The sequence below is a fragment of the Giardia intestinalis genome, chromosome 2, assembly GCF_000002435.2.
Source record: "Giardia intestinalis strain WB C6 chromosome 2, whole genome shotgun sequence".
NCBI lineage: Eukaryota > Fornicata > Diplomonadida > Hexamitidae > Giardia > Giardia duodenalis.
This window is the reverse complement of record NC_051857.1, coordinates 961,714-980,359: the sequence shown is the minus strand read 5'-3', so window position 1 is coordinate 980,359 and position 18,646 is coordinate 961,714. Positions and strand designations below refer to the sequence as shown.

Below are 18,646 nucleotides of genomic sequence, written 5' to 3'. Positions count from 1 at the left end.
GACTCGGACGTGAAAGGAAAAAAGACAGGCGGAGTAGGTGCTTATATGCGCCCAAATCTCTCACTAGTGGCTAACATAGATCTTCAGACCGATCCTTCCGGGTCCTATCAGCAATTTCAAGTCCGACAGTTTGACGACGAGGTCGATCGGTTACTGCAGGAGGATCTCTCCGTGTACCGCGACCAAGCAGTTAAGCAGCTGCTTCACGAAGGCGTGAACGTAAGCGCCGCTCTAGATTCTGATTGTAGTAGTAGATTTGATGATGATTTAAGCCGCAGCAGAAGTATAATTAATACCCTGACAGACTCTGCTGCGGAGACCAACGACGGGGCACACGTTTATTTGGACTTCCTGACTGACGATCAGGAGCAAGGACTTGATGAAGCCTATCAGTACAACAGCGCGGCGGCAGAGGAAAAGCTACTGAGTGCCGGTATGCCCAAAAACAGGAATAGAATAATAGATGCTCTGTATGCATCAGGTCCTGATGTTGACCTTGGCAAGACTGAATCGGACAACTCACTAGGCGCAATAGAACGCATATACAATTATGCTCATGCACTTAAACTAATTTGTCAGAAGCTCCGAGATAAGAATAGAGCGTTAGAGCGTCAACTACACGATGCGCATCAGTACATCACGCAGCTAAAAACAGAAATAGAGTCTTTCAAGGGGTCTTCTGGCAGCGAAACCACATTTGCACATAGCAGCCACCCGGGAGCGCCTCCCGCGCCTCCTGATGCATCACAGTTCTATAGAGATAGCTATAATTCTCTTCTAGAAAAGCATAAGCAATTAGCAGCCGATTTTGAGGCCCTCCGTGCAGTTGCCGATGTTACGCAAGAATCTGCAGGCACACCAAGCACTTGCAGAGGCCAAGGATCCTCTGGCCTTTTAGGTCCACGAATATCTAAACCTAGTTCAGTAATCTCCTCAATAGACCACCAGCCAAGTCAACTTTTCAGATCAGAGGCCCCCAATCTTCCAGAGAGAATTCCCTCTCACTCATCAGCAAGCATCTCTGGGAGCGGAGGGGTGACAGACCTTCTTGCTACTGAAAGAGTGCTCTCCTCAGCGAACTCGCCACTCACCACATGTTCTCCTGCCGAGGTGGCCAAGTGTGACTACAAGCAAGTCGTAAGAAACGAGATTGAGATTGCACGGCTAAAGTTAAAGATTAAGACACTAACAGATGAGCATGACATCACCCTGGGTGTATACAAGGACAAGCTTTCCCAGGCAAATAAGAAGAACCAGACCCTGTCCGAAAATGTCACAGCCCTGACCGAGACCTGTGCCCAGTATGAGAAGAGGCTGGGGAACGTCAAGGAAATAATGAAAGAAATGGACAGTGTCAAGTCCAACTTCAATGATCTGCTTTCGGACTATAACCAAAAATGTACACAATGTGATCTGCTGGCAAAGGAGTCTGAAGGCCTTCGTGTTAGCCTCCAACACGCACTCTCTGAGGGTGAGAAGTCCCGCCAGGAATGCATTCGGCTATCTCAGGGAGAGACAGAGCAGAGTCTCGTCATTGAGGATAAGGCCAAGCAGGTCAAGGAGTTGGAAGAGCAGCTCCAGCTAGCTCACAAAGAGCTAGACGAGAACGCCTCGAAGATCGAGCAGTTGAACACCATGACACTGACGTTGCAGCAGCAAATACGCGAGCACAGCCATCAAGCAAAACAAGCGGCAAATCTTCATGCCATAGAAGTGACCAATCTTCTTAAATCTATAGAGCAACTTTCAACTGATGTAGAACATAGAAACTTGTTTATTTACAACATGCTTATCCTGAGCACCGAAGCAGTTCACTACACCAAAAAGGTCGTGGCACAGGGGACCAGCAGCAGCTTCTTGCTAGAACCTATAGATATCGGTGTCCTTCTCTCCAAAAGATTCAATATGTCTCCACACGCCTTCAACCCATCCATCCTCTTCAACATTGAATCAGGAGGCGCCGCTCAGCAGACATCGCGTGTTAAGCGGCTAAACAACGGGTATATGATACCTCCTATTTCGGATGCAATATTAAACATATTCACAGAAATGATAGCCGCCCTGGGAAGCTATGGTGGCGGAGAAGGTGCAACCAATCTTAACTCCCGGGCCCAATCAGAGATTCAGCGAGTTAGAAAAGACTGTGACGATAGGCTACGTGTCCTCATGACCGAGCTGAACGAGGCCAAGCGCTTTGTTGCAGAGTCTGCCGGCAGAGAGCAGGGCCTCAGTGTTGCCCTCGGAAAGGTCAAAGCAATGTATAGATCCGCTAACGAACAGCTTGTTGAGGCCCAGCGAAGAGCAGAAGAAGCGGCATACAGAGTCGATGAACTCAATAAGCTTAGAGCAGCAGAGCAGCAAGCATTCACTACAAAACTAAAGAAGGTATTAGAAAATTGCAGGGAGTAACTACACTAACGAGCCCTTGGAGGTGTTTTGATTGTGGGCATCCACAATGCGCCCCAATAGGTACATCAGATACGAGTAGGTTTCCTCGGGCTTGTGCTGCGTTGTGTCATAGTTGAGGATGCTGATATACTTCTTTGCAGCCGACAAAACATTGTCTCTGTACCACACATAGCATGGCCATATCTGATTAATGAAGGTCTTGTTCCCGTTTGCACGCAGCGACTGCTGATACTTCCTGTAGTGAGCAGTGGCCTGATTTGTATGAAGGTGTAATACAAGGGATCGCTCCGCTTTGTCAAGAACAGACGGGTTGTACACAGACAGGTTCCCCTCGTAGAGACTGAACAAACATCCATCTCGTACACACTTCAAACGGTACTTCACCAGCTCACGAAGCAAGTCCTCATGGTCAATGACAAAAGGGTGGTTAAAATTGCCATCCAGGTAAGCGTGCACGCGCTCTAGGCTTGTGTATGAAGATTCCTGAATACAGGCTGCGCCATCTGCTCCCAAAAACGAGTCCACCAGTTCTGTTTTACCAACGCTGCTGCACCCGGTGAAATTGATCAAGAAGTTGCAGTTCAGCGCTGAAATGACGCTATTATATATCTTAGCATATACGAGAGAATAAATGTTCTCTACCAAGCGTTCCAAATGCAGTTCCAGCAGGTGCCGCGTCTCTCCTGTGACAGTGGGCGATAGCCCATGGTCGTAGAGGTCCTGGTGGAGAAACTGACTGAACACCACGTTGGTGACATCGTCTGCATCGACAGTCGTATCGTTATCGTCGTCATCGTCATGGGCCATTCCCGAATTACTGTCGCTGCTGATGGTGGAGGCTATGAGCTGTTTCGTGTTAGAGCCAAAGGAAAGGGCGCAGTACTCTGGGAGGAGGGACTGAAGATTGCTAAGAGATCGCCGTTTGGATACCGGGTCAAGGATGCTGAATGTACTAAATGTCCGCTCCAGCGTCTGGGTGATGTGCTCGCTGTGCTTGTTGTATACATAAACCCCGGCAATATTGTGGTCACCGTATGCAGAGTTGACTATTGTTCCTAGCACCTTGTCTTTTGGGAATGTAAGAATTAGATATGTGCTTATGTTGGGGTTGATTGAGCTACTTAGCGACGGCAATGACCGAAGCGTGTGCCCTATGCTCTCCTTAGTTGCGGTATCAGCAGGCTCTATTAGAATGTTGATGGTGTAGAGGGTCTTCTTGTCGCAAGTGGTCATGATCTTCCGAGGGTCAGTGTAGCTGAGGGTAAAAGGGCGCATGGGGAAAACGCCGAGAAAGTATGACCGTTGATGAGTAAGGATACTGAGTAAAGATTTGTGACAGGCGTGGAGTGCATCAAGACCTGTTAGTGGTTTGGTAGAGACTGAGGTCGGTAAGACAATACCATTGCTCTTCAGCATTTCGAAATCAGCATAGCTCTGAGCGCTTAGACTATAGACTGTGCTCATATTGCTGTCCTGGGTCTCTGCATCGTTATCGACGCACTTGCTGTTAGGACTATCTGTGTTCTTGGGATGAGATGGAGAAGAACCAAATGTTAGTTTAGGAGGTTCTGCCGGCTTCAGCTCTTCTTGCTCCTGGTCCTTGAGTAGAGACAGGTCTGGAAGATATATCTTTGGAATGCTATGGACAGAAAGAGCAGCACACCCCACCAAAAAGTCTGTTGCCAGCCTCTTGGTAAGCTGCTTTTGAATAAAGATGGTAGCTGATGAATAATCATGGACCGATAAGAACTCTGGATCTTGCGGATTCACCTTGAAAAAGTAGTATCGATGTATAAGGTCTTTGGGCTCTGTGAGAAGGGCTTTGCTTATTACTTTGAAGTCTTGCTTATATAAATAATCTATAGAGCTATCTATAGTGTTCTTATCGGCTGCAATGATAGAGGGGAACGAGTACTTGAGGTGCGCGGTCTCTGTAAGGAGAAACGTGGTTAGGGTTGCGTGATGAAAGTTCAAAATCATCTCAGAGGCGAATAGGCAGCAATTTGAGTAGTTGATAACCGGAAAGGTAACCATTCTAAGCCTAAATGTAAGCTTCTTGAGAGTTGCAGGATTGCCCGGCACATATTGATTGCATATGCCAAACGAGAGTGCGCTACCTGTCCCTTGTGGTAGTCGCAGAACAAAATTACGCTTGTAAAAATTTGAAAAGACTAAAAGATTGCCTGTACTATCCAAGAGGGCCCCAGTCAAAGTGGCTTCAGTCATCGAGCGTCTAATATCTGGATAGGCTTTATTGGGCGAGGTGGTCGAGAACGTATTGCTGGCGACTCCTGAAGTGGTGGATTGACTGCTGTTAGTCAAACTGTCGTTGCTTTCAGTTTCCTTATTCAAACCCAACCTTTGACCAATTCTGTTTGTCCTCACACTAGAGATGGCGCTCATTACCGTAGTTGATATAGCGGACCGAACAGATGCAAAGCACGACTGCGGGGTGTCGCCCCTTGGGATACTAAGCAATACACTGGGGGTTGGAGCAGAAACGGCTAACGGGCCTCCCTGCTGAACCTGAGCAAGGGTAGGCAGACTGGACTTCGAGACAACTCTCGGTATATTGATATCATCCTGGCTTACATCTTCATTCTGGATATCCACTAAGTTCTTCTCAATAGAGTACTGGAGCACCGAGCAGTCGTCTGGTATCTTGGGCAAGTGCGGATCCTCCTGTAGCTTGCCCTTTAACTTTGCTTTGGCGTTCATTGCAACTTTGGCAACAGGTAGATTCAGTTTCCGGCGTGGCGAAGATGGCGCTGCGGGTGACGGCGGCACAAAATTCGGCTTGCTAACGTCAATAATGGGTAGTATAGAGCTAAACATCTTGTGGAGGAGGTTACGCTCGATCGGAACAGCATATGTCTCCGTCAAACCAAGCACATGCGTCTCATGTGCCGGAAAAAATGCACTGAGCTCAATGAACCGATCTCGAGGATTGGTGTTTTGAATCTGCTGGCAAGTCATTTGCGCATCCTGATGATATTCTAACTCGTAGAAGGTGGTTGGTTCATGTGCCTCACTTATACCGAAATGGACGCTACAGGATTTATAAAGCATGTAAGTTGCATAGCCGCCTGAGAACACAAGAAAAATTAAAAATGTGTCCTTATGAACCAGAATGATCTGTCGCTCCGGAAGCAGCATGGGTTGAAAAAGTCAAAAAACCGATTTTTTTACTTTTTAAAGGAGATCCGACAACTCGCCGATCAAAGCGCACTCCTGTCCCTGACTAGAGCGCAAGTGTGCTATGGAGGAGCTCCAGCTGCGCTTGCCGAAGACTATATATTTGCTCCTTAAGGCTGTGTAGCTTCGACTCGCAAGCATTATTGGCTTGCTTGAGAGAGCTTTCTTGTTTCAAACTGGTGGATAGCAACTTTGTAACTGCTTCCGAGGCAGTATGAAGTTCTGTCCGCATAGTCAATATATGTTCGTCAAGGAATGCAGTGTGCTTAGCGTAAGGAACAGACTTTCTAATGATCGCTGAAATATGAGAGATGAGCTTCTGAACGGGTTGGCTATAAGAGTCAATGGGTTTCTTGTCTCTTTGTGTAGACAAGCCCGTGGGCTTTTTCGAACCATCTCCGTGCAGGGCCACATTATATGCTTCTGCAGTATCAAGTATGTTTGCCACTAGCTCTCCATGAGTGCTGGAGGGTGCCGGCGCCCCAGTATCCAAAGGAAACTCACCAGGTAGCATTTCATCGCACCATTCAGCGTCAAGCCCCATTGTAAACCCGCCGTCCTGGCCCGCGTTTTGATTGAGGTCTTGATTGCTTTCGTCGGAACTTTCTTCTCTGACGACTTTGACCAGACGCATGGCAGAGGGCTGGGGTGCGCTCGGCTCCGAAGTTGCTGTTACTGCCATGCGACGAGAGTGCTGAGAGGGAGGAGGCCTATTAAAATGCGGACGCTCAATGACGGGCTGGTGTTCTTCTACTCTAGTCTTGTCATCGTCAGCAAAGCGCACCTTAGGAGGGCTCTTCTGAGGAGAGATAGCAGATTGCTGTTGTTGTTGCTGCTGCTGCTGCTTCTGCTTCCACTGCTCTGCTTCCGCCCGTTCACGTGATTCTAACTCATGTTTTTCTCTTTCTTCACGTTCCTTTTCCTGACGCTCTCGCTCTTTTCGTTCACGTTCCTGCTGCTCTTGTTCTCTTCTTTGGCGCTCCTTCTCAGCCTTCTCGCGTGCAAGAGCTTCCAAATCTTCTTGCGGGGGAGAGGCAACCGTCTCTCTGGGAGCTTGCTGTGGTGGAGGTTGGGAGGAATTAGATCTTACTTTGAACAACTTTGCTGCCTGTGCCAACATAACCAACATCCGGAGTGTCTTCGGAACGTCTTTGCCGGCCAAGATAGACTTAATTTGAACGTCAACGGGGACGCCTAGTTGATCAGTGATCTGGCCAATTATAGAAGTTAAAAAGGCAGTGCGCTCCTCCCTATCTGTTATGTCATCGTAGTTGCAAGATTCTGGAGATGGGAAGCCAGTGGCTGCAGATACCGCTTTGCAGATGTCAAGAATGTATTTGAAAGGAGGCCGAGACAGCAATTTCTCAGTGAGAGGGGGCCGAGAAATGAGTTCCTTGAGGGCGTCAATGGTACTGTTGATCAGTTCTGTCTCAATGGTGATCATTTAACTTTTTGAGTAAAATTCCCAATCATTTAAGGTTGCTAACTAGAGATGAAAGCCTCAACCCCAGCTACTTATGCAACTGATGTTCAAATGATGCTACGATCATGCCGGCTACTCACTATCTTCGCTATACCCTTGTACACACACTGCTTCCCATCAGAGTTAATGAGGGAGCAATTAAAATTATTTACTAAGATTGAAGCCACAATTACAAAAAAAAAGACTGGAAAAAAAGATTGGACCATCGGGGCTAGATTTACATGCACTCATCTAAAACGGATCGGCAATGCGCCACTCTGTCTGCCCACTCCTGAAGGCGCTTGCTGAAGACTACGACTTGCTTGGACGACACTGTCCGCGCTTGGATGATGGACACTGTCAGTGTTTGCGAGACCGTGTTTAAGGTCCCCACAAGAAGGTTTGCCCTCATAGCGTCCAATATAAACCTCTCCAAGTCTAGAACACTCGGTAATTCAAGAGAGTCCATAAGGTCTCTGTAGGGGTAATTGTTACGCTTTGCCAGGGATGCATCATACAAAAGCTTGCAGAAGCGGTGCTGAAGGGCCTGTCTGCGGATTCCGTCTTTGACTGACAAGAAGTTAACCCCGTACTTTGCGTCCTTTGGAAGCTCACTATCACTGGGCACTATACCCTCAGTGACCTGGAGCAAAAGATTATGGGCCGGTGTTTCCTTGAGTGGAAAGTGAGATGATAGCATGGAGTCCATTGAAATGCAATATGGGCTACCACAGCAGATGCCTCTATTATTGTTATCGGTTGTGCTACCGGTTATGTCTGTATCGGCACACGTGCACGGGTGCTCTGCATTCTTCTTTCCTGACACGTTATAGACTAGGCTCAGCAGGTCGATGGGATGGTCACAAATACAGAACGATGAGCATACAGCAATGCAGAAGTAGTTACTAAGTATACTGTATGCCCAAGGGGTCGTAATGGCTATCTGAACCATTTTCTGATAAAATAGATAGATGTCGTAGAAGCGGTGCTCCACGATGGCATAGCGAATTGCGGCCTCCAAGGCCATCATTTCGGCGTATGAAGACACTGAGAATACACCAGAAGACAGGCTCTCGAGCAGTTGACGCTCGTAGGAGAACGCCATAGCATGCTCAAGGGTAACGGGGTCCAGTTCCGCTGTGTACAGAAGGTACTGCAGAGCAATTATCACGGATAAGGCTTCTGGATGATGGTTAAAGACAGCCCGTTCCTTCTCAACGAACTCAAGAGCCTCAGACAAAGGAAGCGATCGAACGTAGATTGCATAAAAATGGGCCAAAGCCACCTTATCGAGAGCATGTGTACAGTCCTTGATACACTCAAGAATTCCCTGGAAGTCAGTTTGTGAGCCAGCCCTGTCCTCCTTGTACATCTCTGGCGATGATGCTAAGGTGTGTAGTGACTCAGATACCGCGTGCCAGTCCTTTTTTGTGACCAGGGGAGCAAGGGCGATCGTCATTGTTTTTTAGTGCTGCTTTTTTAGCAGTTGCTTCCATTTGTCCCCTTTCAATGGACCCTGCTGCTGAATCTGTTTATGCCGCTCGCGGTAGTTCCAACGTGATCTACATTGGATACTCTTGGAACTATGTCAAACAGCTCGTTTCTGGAGTTTCTGGCTTGACAGTCAAAAAGTTCAGAACCCCTGACGAGCCATTTTCTTCTGGGTGGTACAAAGACATTGACCCAGAGCACGTGAAGATTAGAGCGAAGGACAAATCTGTCAAGGTTTCCAAGGGCTCTTCTCGCGATAAAAAGGCCAATATTTTACCGTCAAAGAGAAAGAGTAAAACAACCACTCTTCATGACGCTGTGCGCTTATTCACAGAGCCTGCTGCCCCTGTGAGCTATGACATGTTTTATGGAAAGTCGGCTGCCGATTTAGTCGACATGGCCAAAGTCCTGGCACCGGACACACACTTCAAATTTCTGGAAGAAAGCACTAATGGATCTCCTAGAGATTATCTTGCACGCTACACAGAAGCCAAGCTTCATATGGAGGCCACTGAAAGAGCTTGGAAAGAGAACCCCGCATCAGCAAATTCTGTAACTAGAGCTGGCACTAATAGTAGCCTTAGTGATAGCGGTACGCCGGATTATGTTGCCTTCACAGATGGAGGTTCAACCCCCAGTGCAGGTGGCCCAGGTGGCTGGGGCTGCCTGCTGTTCAATGCTACTGAGATGCATGTGTTTGCGCGCAGTTACAAATCCACTACTAATAATCGCATGGAGCTGCGGGGTATCCTGTGTGCCTTGCTCAACGTCCCACAGGGCAGCGTTCTGCACATATACTCCGACTCGCAGTATGCAATCAATTGCTGCAGGGTATGGCTTACTCAGTGGAAGAAAAAAGGGTTGCTTTGCCCTCAAAACCCTAATAGAAAAGATATCATAAATGCAAAGCCTCTCAACAAAGATCTTCTGCTCTGGATTTATGCTGAAATGCAATCCCGAACAGTAAAGTTCGTCCATGTTAAGGGACACTCCGGGAACAGCCTGAATGACTTTGTCGACGGCCTCTGTTACCTCGGGCGTAGAAAGCAGGCCCCGGAGTACGATGATGTCTACTAGGTTACTGGTGGAGAGCCAAACGTAAAAATAACATGCTGAGGCAGGCAGATGGATTCACTGCTTCTCACCCTCTCGTTTCTAATATTATAGATGCACTAAACGCAAAGCTTGTATGTGCGCACAAAGATCTAGATGAACTCAAGTACAAACACGAGCAGGAAATGCAGAAGTTGGCAGAGCTTGTATCCTTGCGATCTACACTTATTGGACAGCATTTTAAGCACTATGACATACTGGAGGACAGCGAGTATGTCTTCAACTTTATCCAAAAGCAGATTCTTCGACTACCAAGGTATTTGAAGATTGCCTCCGATCTCTCTTCGCAGATGGGGCAGCCCGTCACAGCTCCAGAGATGCATACGCAGCGGATGGTTAACTGGCACTCTACCCTTTCTCAAAGCCTCGACCAGGCCCGACTTGATCTTCACAGTCTCGAGGCAGAAATTAACGATGAACGCACCAGGCTTATAACGACTACATTAGAGGCTTGTTTACAAAAGATTGGAACCGCAAAGGTTATGGAGACACTCGATTATAGTGTTCTACGGCAGGAATACGGCAAGCAGCTGCTTAGTCTTCAGCATCTGCTCTGCCGTTCGCGTATCGCCGTTGCGGAAGGAATTGAAAAGAAGTGTAGTGGTGGTTTGAGAGCATTTTCTGCTGGACTAATAGACGCGTTAAGGAAATCTGCTGATCTACTAGGTCAGATGAGACGCCATTTAGAGTATTTCGGAGACAACCTAGACAGATATGGTGACAAGATCTACAAATATCTGGCCTTGAAAAGGCAGTTGGAGAGGCTAAAGAATAGGCTTGAAGCGCCATGATAGATCTGGGAGGCGGTTCTTTTGGTGACCATACGTTATGTCTGAGACGTCGCTATCGTCTGGAAGCATGCTTCTTTGCCGTGCGGGAGGCTTAGGAGAGGTGATAGACGTGGTTGTTTTGAAGCAAGAACGGTAGAAAGATTCCGGCGACAATATCCGTACTAGTGGCATCGATGCCAGTGGTATTTCATCAAAAATCCGCAGAGGACTTACTAGATCGCTTTTGGATAGATCTTCGCAGGCTCTCCACGTAGTACCCTCATAACCTTCCAAGTCAACGGCTGGAGCAATAGAAGGAACTGTGCAGTCCAGGCGGGAGTCACTGCCATTGGATGTGGTCACATAATCGTTCGCTCCGCTCACAGCAAAGTTCGAAGCAATGACAGGGGGCATTTATTTTTCACCTCAGATTTAGTCTTGGTGAATAGCTTTTTCAGCCTCTCGCAGAACCTTTTCGGTGTTGTCGATTGTTGATTTGGTAGCGGGATCTTCTGCTCTAGCATGGGATAGCCGCCGAAGAGCTTTTTCTTCCCATGATTGCCTTGACGGATTTCTTTGTCTTGACGCTGGTAGGCGCACCGGTGTGCCCATGATTCCGCCCAGTATTTTAGGGAGGCATTCTCTCCCTGGGTTGCCCATGGTCAAAAAGGCCCCCAGCTTATCTGGTTCATCGCCAAGAAGCGAGTTAGTAGCTAGATCTCTTTTAGCTTTCAAAGCCGCATTGGCGCTGTATGCTCTCGGTAACTTGTTAGCCTCTGCGCTAGTAAGGCCACTCTCTTTGTTGGTATTGACAGATTCAACGTAGATATCGTCCATAGAGGTGGTTAGTGGGGGTTCACACTGCTTCAACAGATATTGCTCGCCAACGGGAACAGCAGAGCGCACTGTGCGTCGAGCGTTCAACTGTTGTCGCTGTCTATTCTGATCCTTCCCCAGAGTGTGACTGACAATCACAAGTTCTTCTGGCATGGCCGGCAACGAAGGAGTAGATTTTGTGACCGTGCTATGTTTTACCCTGGGCTGTTGATATTCGAACGGTGAAATTTCCTCGAAGAGACCTGTTCGGGGGTTAATGCCATCAGGATATCTCTGTGCTCTATAATTATCTTTAGATTCCGATTTGCTATACGCTAAGACCTCTGGATTGATGTCACTGGTTGTGAAAATCACGGCTTTATCATCTTCGTGCAGCAGAGACGTTTCAGTGCCAGCGGATACCACCTTACCAGAGCGACTTCTTCCGTGCACGCTTGAGGGCACAGACATCACCTGCTGGTGCCTTGATGATATGCCTTCGGAGGTAGCTCGCGTTCTGACTCTGATGCCGGTCAAATCGGCATTTATGGCTCGCTTGCTTTCAGCTTCCTCTAGGTCGCGTTCTGCTTTGGCGATACTGTCAGTTAGCTTGTTTAGATCCTCGTTTGCATTCAGAATAGTTTGTGCTATTCGTGCATGGTACGACCGGCGTCCTCGGAGATTCCGACCCGTATGATTTAATCGCTGGTGCTGCGAGGTTGCTTCTGTTGGGGAGGCACTCGCTGACTCTGCCATGTAAATATTAGTCAGTGATACGGTAGATGCAGTTTTTTCCTTGGGGAAAAGGGCCTCGGTTCCGGGGCGCAGCCTTATTTGCTCCTTACTCGAAGCGGGCATAGCAGATGGGACTGATAATGGTAGCGGAGAGCTGATTGACTTTTGAGAAGCCTCCCTGAGAGCTAGGCTGGCTGCAACCCTCTGTTGCACCAAGCTGGGACTGACCTGCAAAACGTGTGTGGCGACGTGATCGCTATCAAGTACGGCATTACCGTGTGGACCTGCATATATAGTCGACTCCGTATCTGCTAGAGAAGGGTCACTCATTAATCCGGATTTTTCGTTCATGATTGCAGTTGTAAAGTATTTGATAAAGCTGAAATCTTCGCTCTTTAGTGCACACTGATTCTGATACTCTCGAAGCAATCTGCTATCTTCAGCAATCTTCTTATCGCTCCATACTTTCTTATTAATATTATTGGCAGATTGAGGACGGTATGAGTTGCTGGCGTTAATCCTACCACGAGGGGGCTGAGGGATGACCTGTTCTTCGTGTTCCGCAGGACAATACACACCAAATGCTATATCTGTATCGGATTTGCTCACCTTTTCTGCGAGTTTTTGCTTGAACTGAGCGTCATCCATGCGGGTACCAACAAGCTGAGTTAGCTCGAAGGCCTTGTGGGAAAGCCGCCTATTCAACTCATCTATTCCCAGAGAACGTGTGTGCGTGGTTAGAATCAACTCGCTCAAGAGTCTGTTAAGCGTCTGCTCCATTTTCTTCATTTTTGCATCTTCTGACTCGACCCTTTGGGCCATGAGATCGCTCCACATCTTAACAGCCTGCTCAGTGGATGCCAGTGTCGTCTCAGCATCCGCACAGAGCTCGAAAGCCTTGGATCTAGAGGCCTCTGGGATCTCCTTCTCGTAAATACGGCGCAACTCTTCCAAGTCGTTGAGCATGTACTTCTTCTTGAGAAGATCTATACTCTGATGCCACTTCTGCTTCATAGTGTCCATTTCGATCTTGACTTTGCGAATAAGTTCTGTTCCGCGCTTGTGTTCAAGATAAGCACTGTTCAACTCATCCCGAATGGAGCGTAAGTCTAGTATTACGCGCTCTTGTTGTGCTACTATTTCAGTGCGCATTGATTCAATGGATCTCTCCACCGGTTTTTTAACGGTAGTGTAGTGATCTCTGGTAAAGATTGATGCCATAGCGTTCAACTTGTTTTCCCAGTCGCGCAGCGTAGACAGCTGAGTAGAGATGGTGGTGTGCAGATTACGTAGTTGCTCTTTTGAGGAGTTACTCTCCTCAGACATATGGTGAAAGAGAAGCGGGTTGAGCTTTTCCAGAATATCTGACTCTGCCTGTTTAAATACCCGGTCTCTTCGAATAGCCTGAAAATTCCCTTTATCAAGAGCAGACCGCAGAGACGAGAACTTATCTTCATTGGCTTGGGACCGTAGCCGTTGCTGGTACTTAAGATGTCGAAGCTCGTCCTTTGTCGCATCTATGGTAGAGTGCAGAGACCCTACTGGCTTGATAGTTTCCAAAGTCTTTTGTTGTAGAGCTGCTATCCTTTCTGTAAGGAGACTGTGCGCTTCTTTCTCTTGGTTGATAAGAGATTGGTTGATCGTCTTTATGTCCTTTAGGTCTTCCTGCAGCCCATGCTCTGTAGTGCTTGTAAAGCTCTTTATCTCTGCCTGCAGAACTGGTATCTTTTCCACGCCCCTTTTAAAGCTATCTATGGTGGAGCCCCAATCTTCGAAACAGGTATCAGCCGTTTCTTTCATAGCTGCAGAGGCAGAGAGAAACGCCGCTCGCTGGAATCCAATCCGCTGGCTAACGGTAGTGTAGAAGTGCTTGTCTAGCTTATGAGAGAGGTAGTTAGTCAACTCTGTAGATGTGCGAAATCTGGTTCGGTCTGCCAGAGTAAGTGCTTGAGCGAGACCATTTTCAATAATAGTAATCTCAGCAGCCAAAGCAACCATCTGTTGAAGAACGGCTGGAGGTATTGAGAGCCTTAGCTCTGCCATACCAAAAAGAGATTTTATAAACCGCAGGCCTTGATTTCTTCTACCCACTCTCCACCTCATGTTTGCTCACTACATCAATGTCAAGCAGGATGAGGTGGTGCTGCATATTCATAAACCTCCAATGAAACATCCTAAGCAGGCAGTGCGGCTGTCTCAGGGCCTTAAGCAGCTTGGGAAGCGGGCTTGTTCTCTCCAGCAACGAGACCCTTGTAGCAATCTGCGAACCATTAATAGAACTAGATTGCGTAGTAATAGTCAACCACAAAATTATGCAGACGTATCTTGTCAAGTTGTTCGGCCCGCGTTTCGAGAGCTCGTTAATGGCTATAGTGGCCAACTGTATTTTGGATCCACAGTTCAGTATGGTAGACAGCTGCGAGACTTGGGTGCAGAGCCAGTTTCAGATCAACATGGCGATTTTCATATGGTCAAAGATGCGTCCCCACAGTTCAGGCACAAGAAGCATCTCACAAATAAAATAGGGCATCTAGTTTCAGGAGCTGAGTATGATGAAATTTTACGTGATATTGGAGGGATTAATAACATTTTTCAACTTGACGAGCAAACAAAATCTACAATGGCGTCAATTTCACTTAATATCAAAAGGAACGCCGTGATCGACGGCGCATTATCTTCTCTGCTTAACGCCAGCAGCGCAGACGCTCTCCGTGCCGAGCTCTTTCAGATTAAGGTCAGATGGCCTATGCATATTAGGTCTCTTTATGCCAGCACGCAGAGCACAGACATCGATGTAGTACTTAAGAGTATTAACGATCTCCTTAAGCTGTTATCGTATGCAACGGCTACAATCCTGGACAGAGACCAGCTAATTTACTTCGCAGAGGCTGTGATAGGGATGGTTGACCTGCGCATCCTCCTGTTGGCTCTAATTAATTTACTTAGTAATGCCAACTATACCATTCTAGTCCTCTCCTACATTACGCGGTTATTCAACGCAGACATAAGATCTAGAACTCTCATAGAGGTGTATCCCTTACTCCGAGAGGTTACCCGAAGCTTTGTGGTCCCTCTCTTTGCAAAGCTAGCTGCACTCCTATCGACAGAAGCCGTATTTGATCATACCATACGTGGACGGCAATATGTCATCCTCCTCGTCAGATATCTATACACAATGGTGGGCCTAGGAGTCATATCCTTGGAAGAATCACAGTTGTTAGAAAAGGCAGATTCTTACAACACACGTGAATGGTCTGTTTTGGCGCGAAATCTGGGTATATCTCAAAAGCCCGGGAGCATAGTGCTTCAGAGAGGGATACAAGTACTACGTAACACATATGTTGGTCCTGTTATCAGCGGTTGCGTGGCAGACATACCTTCTGAAACCGATTTAGCTGGAGAGACGAATGAAGCTAGTCCTAAATCTGCTGTAGATGACAAGCATTCCATAAAGCAAGCGAACACTGATCATCCTTTAACGTACAGGGATCTGCACGCAAAACTAAATCCTCAACTTGATAGATCAAAAGTACAGCCTTTGAAAAAGCCGCTTCATTATGTTAAAAGTTATACTATCTCTGTGGGTGTCAAACAGAATAACGCAACTAATTTGTATTTTGTTGTATGGCGCCAACCCCAAAACAAAACACTGTCTAATAAAGATCTATTTATGAAGCTGTCATCGCACATAAAACTATGTCGCCATAAATTGGTAGGAGACTCGCAGCAAGCTATGGAAACAGATTCTACTTCAGAACCAGCAGTGGAAAAATCTCCCCCCGCTGTATCTTCCTCAGCTCTTATGCCCATCGTGTCCTCCCTGGATGCTGCCACAGAGAAAACCACACGTATGGCTCTTCCCCTTCCAAGTCCCAACTTATCACCTTTATTATCATCATCGAAATCACCGCCACCGCCACCGCCGCCACTATCACAGCCGCAACAATTCGACAAAAAGGAAAACAGGACACAGCGATTGCCAACAAGACTTGCTCAAGCTGCTGCTGCAGAGCAGTGTGATCATTCCTTTTCAAGCACAATGTCATCCACAGACAAGCAAGACCTACGTGACAGATATGCCCTTTCCAGCCCAACCAGCAGCACCCAACACGCCTCCTCAAAGGCAGAAGAGCTTCGCTTGGAGCATCTAAAAGCAACTGGAACGACTCCTCACACATCTAGCGACTCTGGAGGACACAATGACCCGCACATAACGAGACTACGCACTCATGCCAACTTACGTGGACTCCACAACCTAGTCAGTGACGATGACCTTATGCGCATTTGCCGTGCTGATTTGGCGGATACAAACTTGGAGCTACTCACTAACGTGGATGTTGGATCTCCACGAACTGTCCCTCATATACTGATACGCTACAATCTCCTCCGTGACAGAAGCAATCCCATACGACGGATTCCCTTTAGAGAGTTAATGAACAACCATGCAACAATACTTGCAAGGCCCCAAGGTAAAGCAGATGGCTCTGTGAGATCCATAAGTACACCGGTACAGACAAGAAGTAGTGCAGTAGGAGGAAATGGTATCTGTCCAGCAAAGAGTGGAGTGCCGTCAGCCAACCTAGATATAGTGCAGCTTAACGAGGTAGTCGCCCAACACATCGTTGATATTTCCTTGAGTGAGGTTCGCCAGCGCTTTTCTAAACACTCACTTTGTGGAACTCCAATTTACACGTCAAGGGACATTTCAGATAAAAAAGGAGGACGTGTAGAGCACGATTTTTGCATTAACTTGTCACGGAGCACAACCAACTCAAGTTGGAGACCACCAGGTCTTGAGAAATCCGATCAAACGGCCTGTGCTAACTTAGTAAGCAGCATGACCACAAAACTATCAGATCTCCATTTAAAGCTAAATGCTGCAGAGGGTGATATCCATTCTATTCAAACAAGCACATCTAAATCAATCAATCTGCGTAAGAGCATGGCTACAAAATCGACCACTAATCTCCGAAAGCAAGTGTTTCAACGGTCTAAGCAGCACGTCCCGTCGTTGGCAGAAGTAGAAGCCCCTCCAAAGGACCCCGTCGAGTACTTCCCCGTGCAGATTGAAAAACTTCCATCAAAAGGTACGATCCAAGTTTCATTTGACACTTGGGGGAACAGTGATCCAGTCTTTTATATGCTGCTGGCATGCGATGCTAACAACGATGTGTCTCAAAACCCAGCCGTCAAAGCATCCGGAACTGAAAGAATTGGCCCAATACAGACGATTTCTACAATAGAACTGACAGATCTATTGATCATGCGGAGAGACAAATCCCATCCTGCTCCCGATCCCCAATTCAGAGCACCAAAATCAGTTCAGCGTAATTGTCTTCGTGGAAGAATGGCCTCCAACATGCTCCAACCACTAGAATCAGGACCAGAGTTACTGGCGTCACATGCAGACAGCTCTGATATGTACAAGAGTGTGCATGACGATCCATCTATGATAGATTTAGAATTACTTGAGAGTGAGCTACTACAATACTTGAAATACGTTACACGTCAATCAGGGGATGACATCAATCTTGCGCTACAGAAGGTAGCACAGTCGGGTAGAAAGGCAAATCACATGAGCTATGCATTCTTTGAACAGGCTGGTAAGACAGGTAATCAGAAACCGTTTGATTTGAAGGAGCACTTAATTAAGGCAAGAGCAGCAAATTATGAATTATCCAAAATAGAGAAAACTGCCTCAGAACTGGACATCATTGTTGGAGGCCGTTCGGTAACTAGGCGCCACCTGGTGAGAGGCTCAGATGGCCTAATGAGGCCAATCCCACATTCTGACGATATTCTAGTATATTATGCGAACAAAGCTATGGCTAAACTCAGTACTCGGACGCCATTTGTAGAGACGTCCGATCAAAAGGAAGTCAGTGAAGTAGATGCTGTTGAAGACGACGTAGACTATACCTACGAAGATAGAGAGTATTCACTAGAAGAGGCCGAGGACGGGAGCGTGCGTCGACACTACAGGAGGTTTGACCAGGAGACTGGCGACTTAATATGCTACATCTCGGAGTCAGATCATGGAGATGAAGATGCTGGCCAATACTATCAAGACTCCAACGGAAGGGCACGCGTGGTCATCAAAGTTAAATACAAAAGAAAAAGGCAGGAAGGTCACGCAGATGCAAACAAGAGTACAGCCCCTAGTACAAGGAACTCTATTGTCTGCTCTGCTCGCGGATCTGCCGACAGCTCATCGGAGTTCAATATGGTGCGATTTTTGGAGGCTCAGAGCGGTGGCGCAAGCAGAATTTTTGGACAAAGTATCTTCGGATTGTCCCAGGCAATATGCGATGAGATCATTAAAATGGCACTTAAAGAATACCACAAACCGAAGAGGGTGGCAGATTTAGCGGAAAACATCTTCACTAGCTTAGTGAACATCGCTAGTGCTACGGACGAGCAAAGCATTCAAGGTGCACAGGATTCCCATGATGCCTTATGTGCCGATCTTGCGCTGTATCACGGGCTATCCCCAGCCGGTGATACAGAAAATACCCTAAGGTACTTTGGACTTTCACCCGCGGAAGCCCGTAGAGTTTCTCACGGACTTGTCAAAGAGGTTTTTTCTAGCTCTTCCACTTCCTAGGAACCCCTCAGTAGTCGGCAAACCAACCTTTTGCCTCCATGCAGAAGATAA

The 18,646-nt window shown here is 47.3% G+C and overlaps 8 protein-coding genes across 8 annotated transcripts; 4 read left to right on the top strand and 4 right to left on the bottom strand.

The window, feature by feature from the left end:
- Positions 1-45: 45 nt before the first annotated feature.
- On the top strand, positions 46-2,409 carry GL50803_0014864 (uncharacterized protein; the record flags this gene model as incomplete). The annotated part of the gene is made up of 1 exon (XM_001708733.1): positions 46-2,409. One exon carries the CDS (start codon positions 46-48, stop codon positions 2,407-2,409), a length of 2,364 nt encoding a protein of 787 aa, XP_001708785.1.
- On the bottom strand, positions 2,410-5,565 carry GL50803_0016256 (uncharacterized protein; the record flags this gene model as incomplete). Its single annotated transcript, XM_001708734.1, has 1 exon — positions 2,410-5,565. One exon carries the CDS (start codon positions 5,563-5,565, stop codon positions 2,410-2,412), a length of 3,156 nt encoding a protein of 1,051 aa, XP_001708786.1.
- Positions 5,566-5,650: 85 nt separating this feature from the next.
- Positions 5,651-7,048, bottom strand: GL50803_009098 (MT associated TRAF3 interacting protein; the record flags this gene model as incomplete). The annotated part of the gene is made up of 1 exon (XM_001708736.1): positions 5,651-7,048. The coding sequence occupies one exon, from the start codon at positions 7,046-7,048 to the stop codon at positions 5,651-5,653; it is 1,398 nt and encodes a 465-aa protein (XP_001708788.1).
- A 256-nt stretch (positions 7,049-7,304) lies between these two features.
- Positions 7,305-8,525, bottom strand: GL50803_009099 (uncharacterized protein; the record flags this gene model as incomplete). Its single annotated transcript, XM_001708737.1, has 1 exon — positions 7,305-8,525. The coding sequence occupies one exon, from the start codon at positions 8,523-8,525 to the stop codon at positions 7,305-7,307; it is 1,221 nt and encodes a 406-aa protein (XP_001708789.1).
- Positions 8,526-8,575: 50 nt separating this feature from the next.
- Positions 8,576-9,634, top strand: GL50803_0034134 (Ribonuclease H; the record flags this gene model as incomplete). Its single annotated transcript, XM_001708738.1, has 1 exon — positions 8,576-9,634. The coding sequence occupies one exon, from the start codon at positions 8,576-8,578 to the stop codon at positions 9,632-9,634; it is 1,059 nt and encodes a 352-aa protein (XP_001708790.1).
- A 32-nt stretch (positions 9,635-9,666) lies between these two features.
- Positions 9,667-10,461, top strand: GL50803_006519 (uncharacterized protein; the record flags this gene model as incomplete). The annotated part of the gene is made up of 1 exon (XM_001708739.1): positions 9,667-10,461. One exon carries the CDS (start codon positions 9,667-9,669, stop codon positions 10,459-10,461), a length of 795 nt encoding a protein of 264 aa, XP_001708791.1.
- Positions 10,462-10,872: 411 nt separating this feature from the next.
- Positions 10,873-14,034, bottom strand: GL50803_00103849 (uncharacterized protein; the record flags this gene model as incomplete). The annotated part of the gene is made up of 1 exon (XM_001708740.2): positions 10,873-14,034. One exon carries the CDS (start codon positions 14,032-14,034, stop codon positions 10,873-10,875), a length of 3,162 nt encoding a protein of 1,053 aa, XP_001708792.2.
- A 58-nt stretch (positions 14,035-14,092) lies between these two features.
- GL50803_0014230 (uncharacterized protein) lies at positions 14,093-18,595 on the top strand (the record flags this gene model as incomplete). The annotated part of the gene is made up of 1 exon (XM_001708741.1): positions 14,093-18,595. The coding sequence occupies one exon, from the start codon at positions 14,093-14,095 to the stop codon at positions 18,593-18,595; it is 4,503 nt and encodes a 1,500-aa protein (XP_001708793.1).
- Positions 18,596-18,646: the final 51 nt, after the last annotated feature.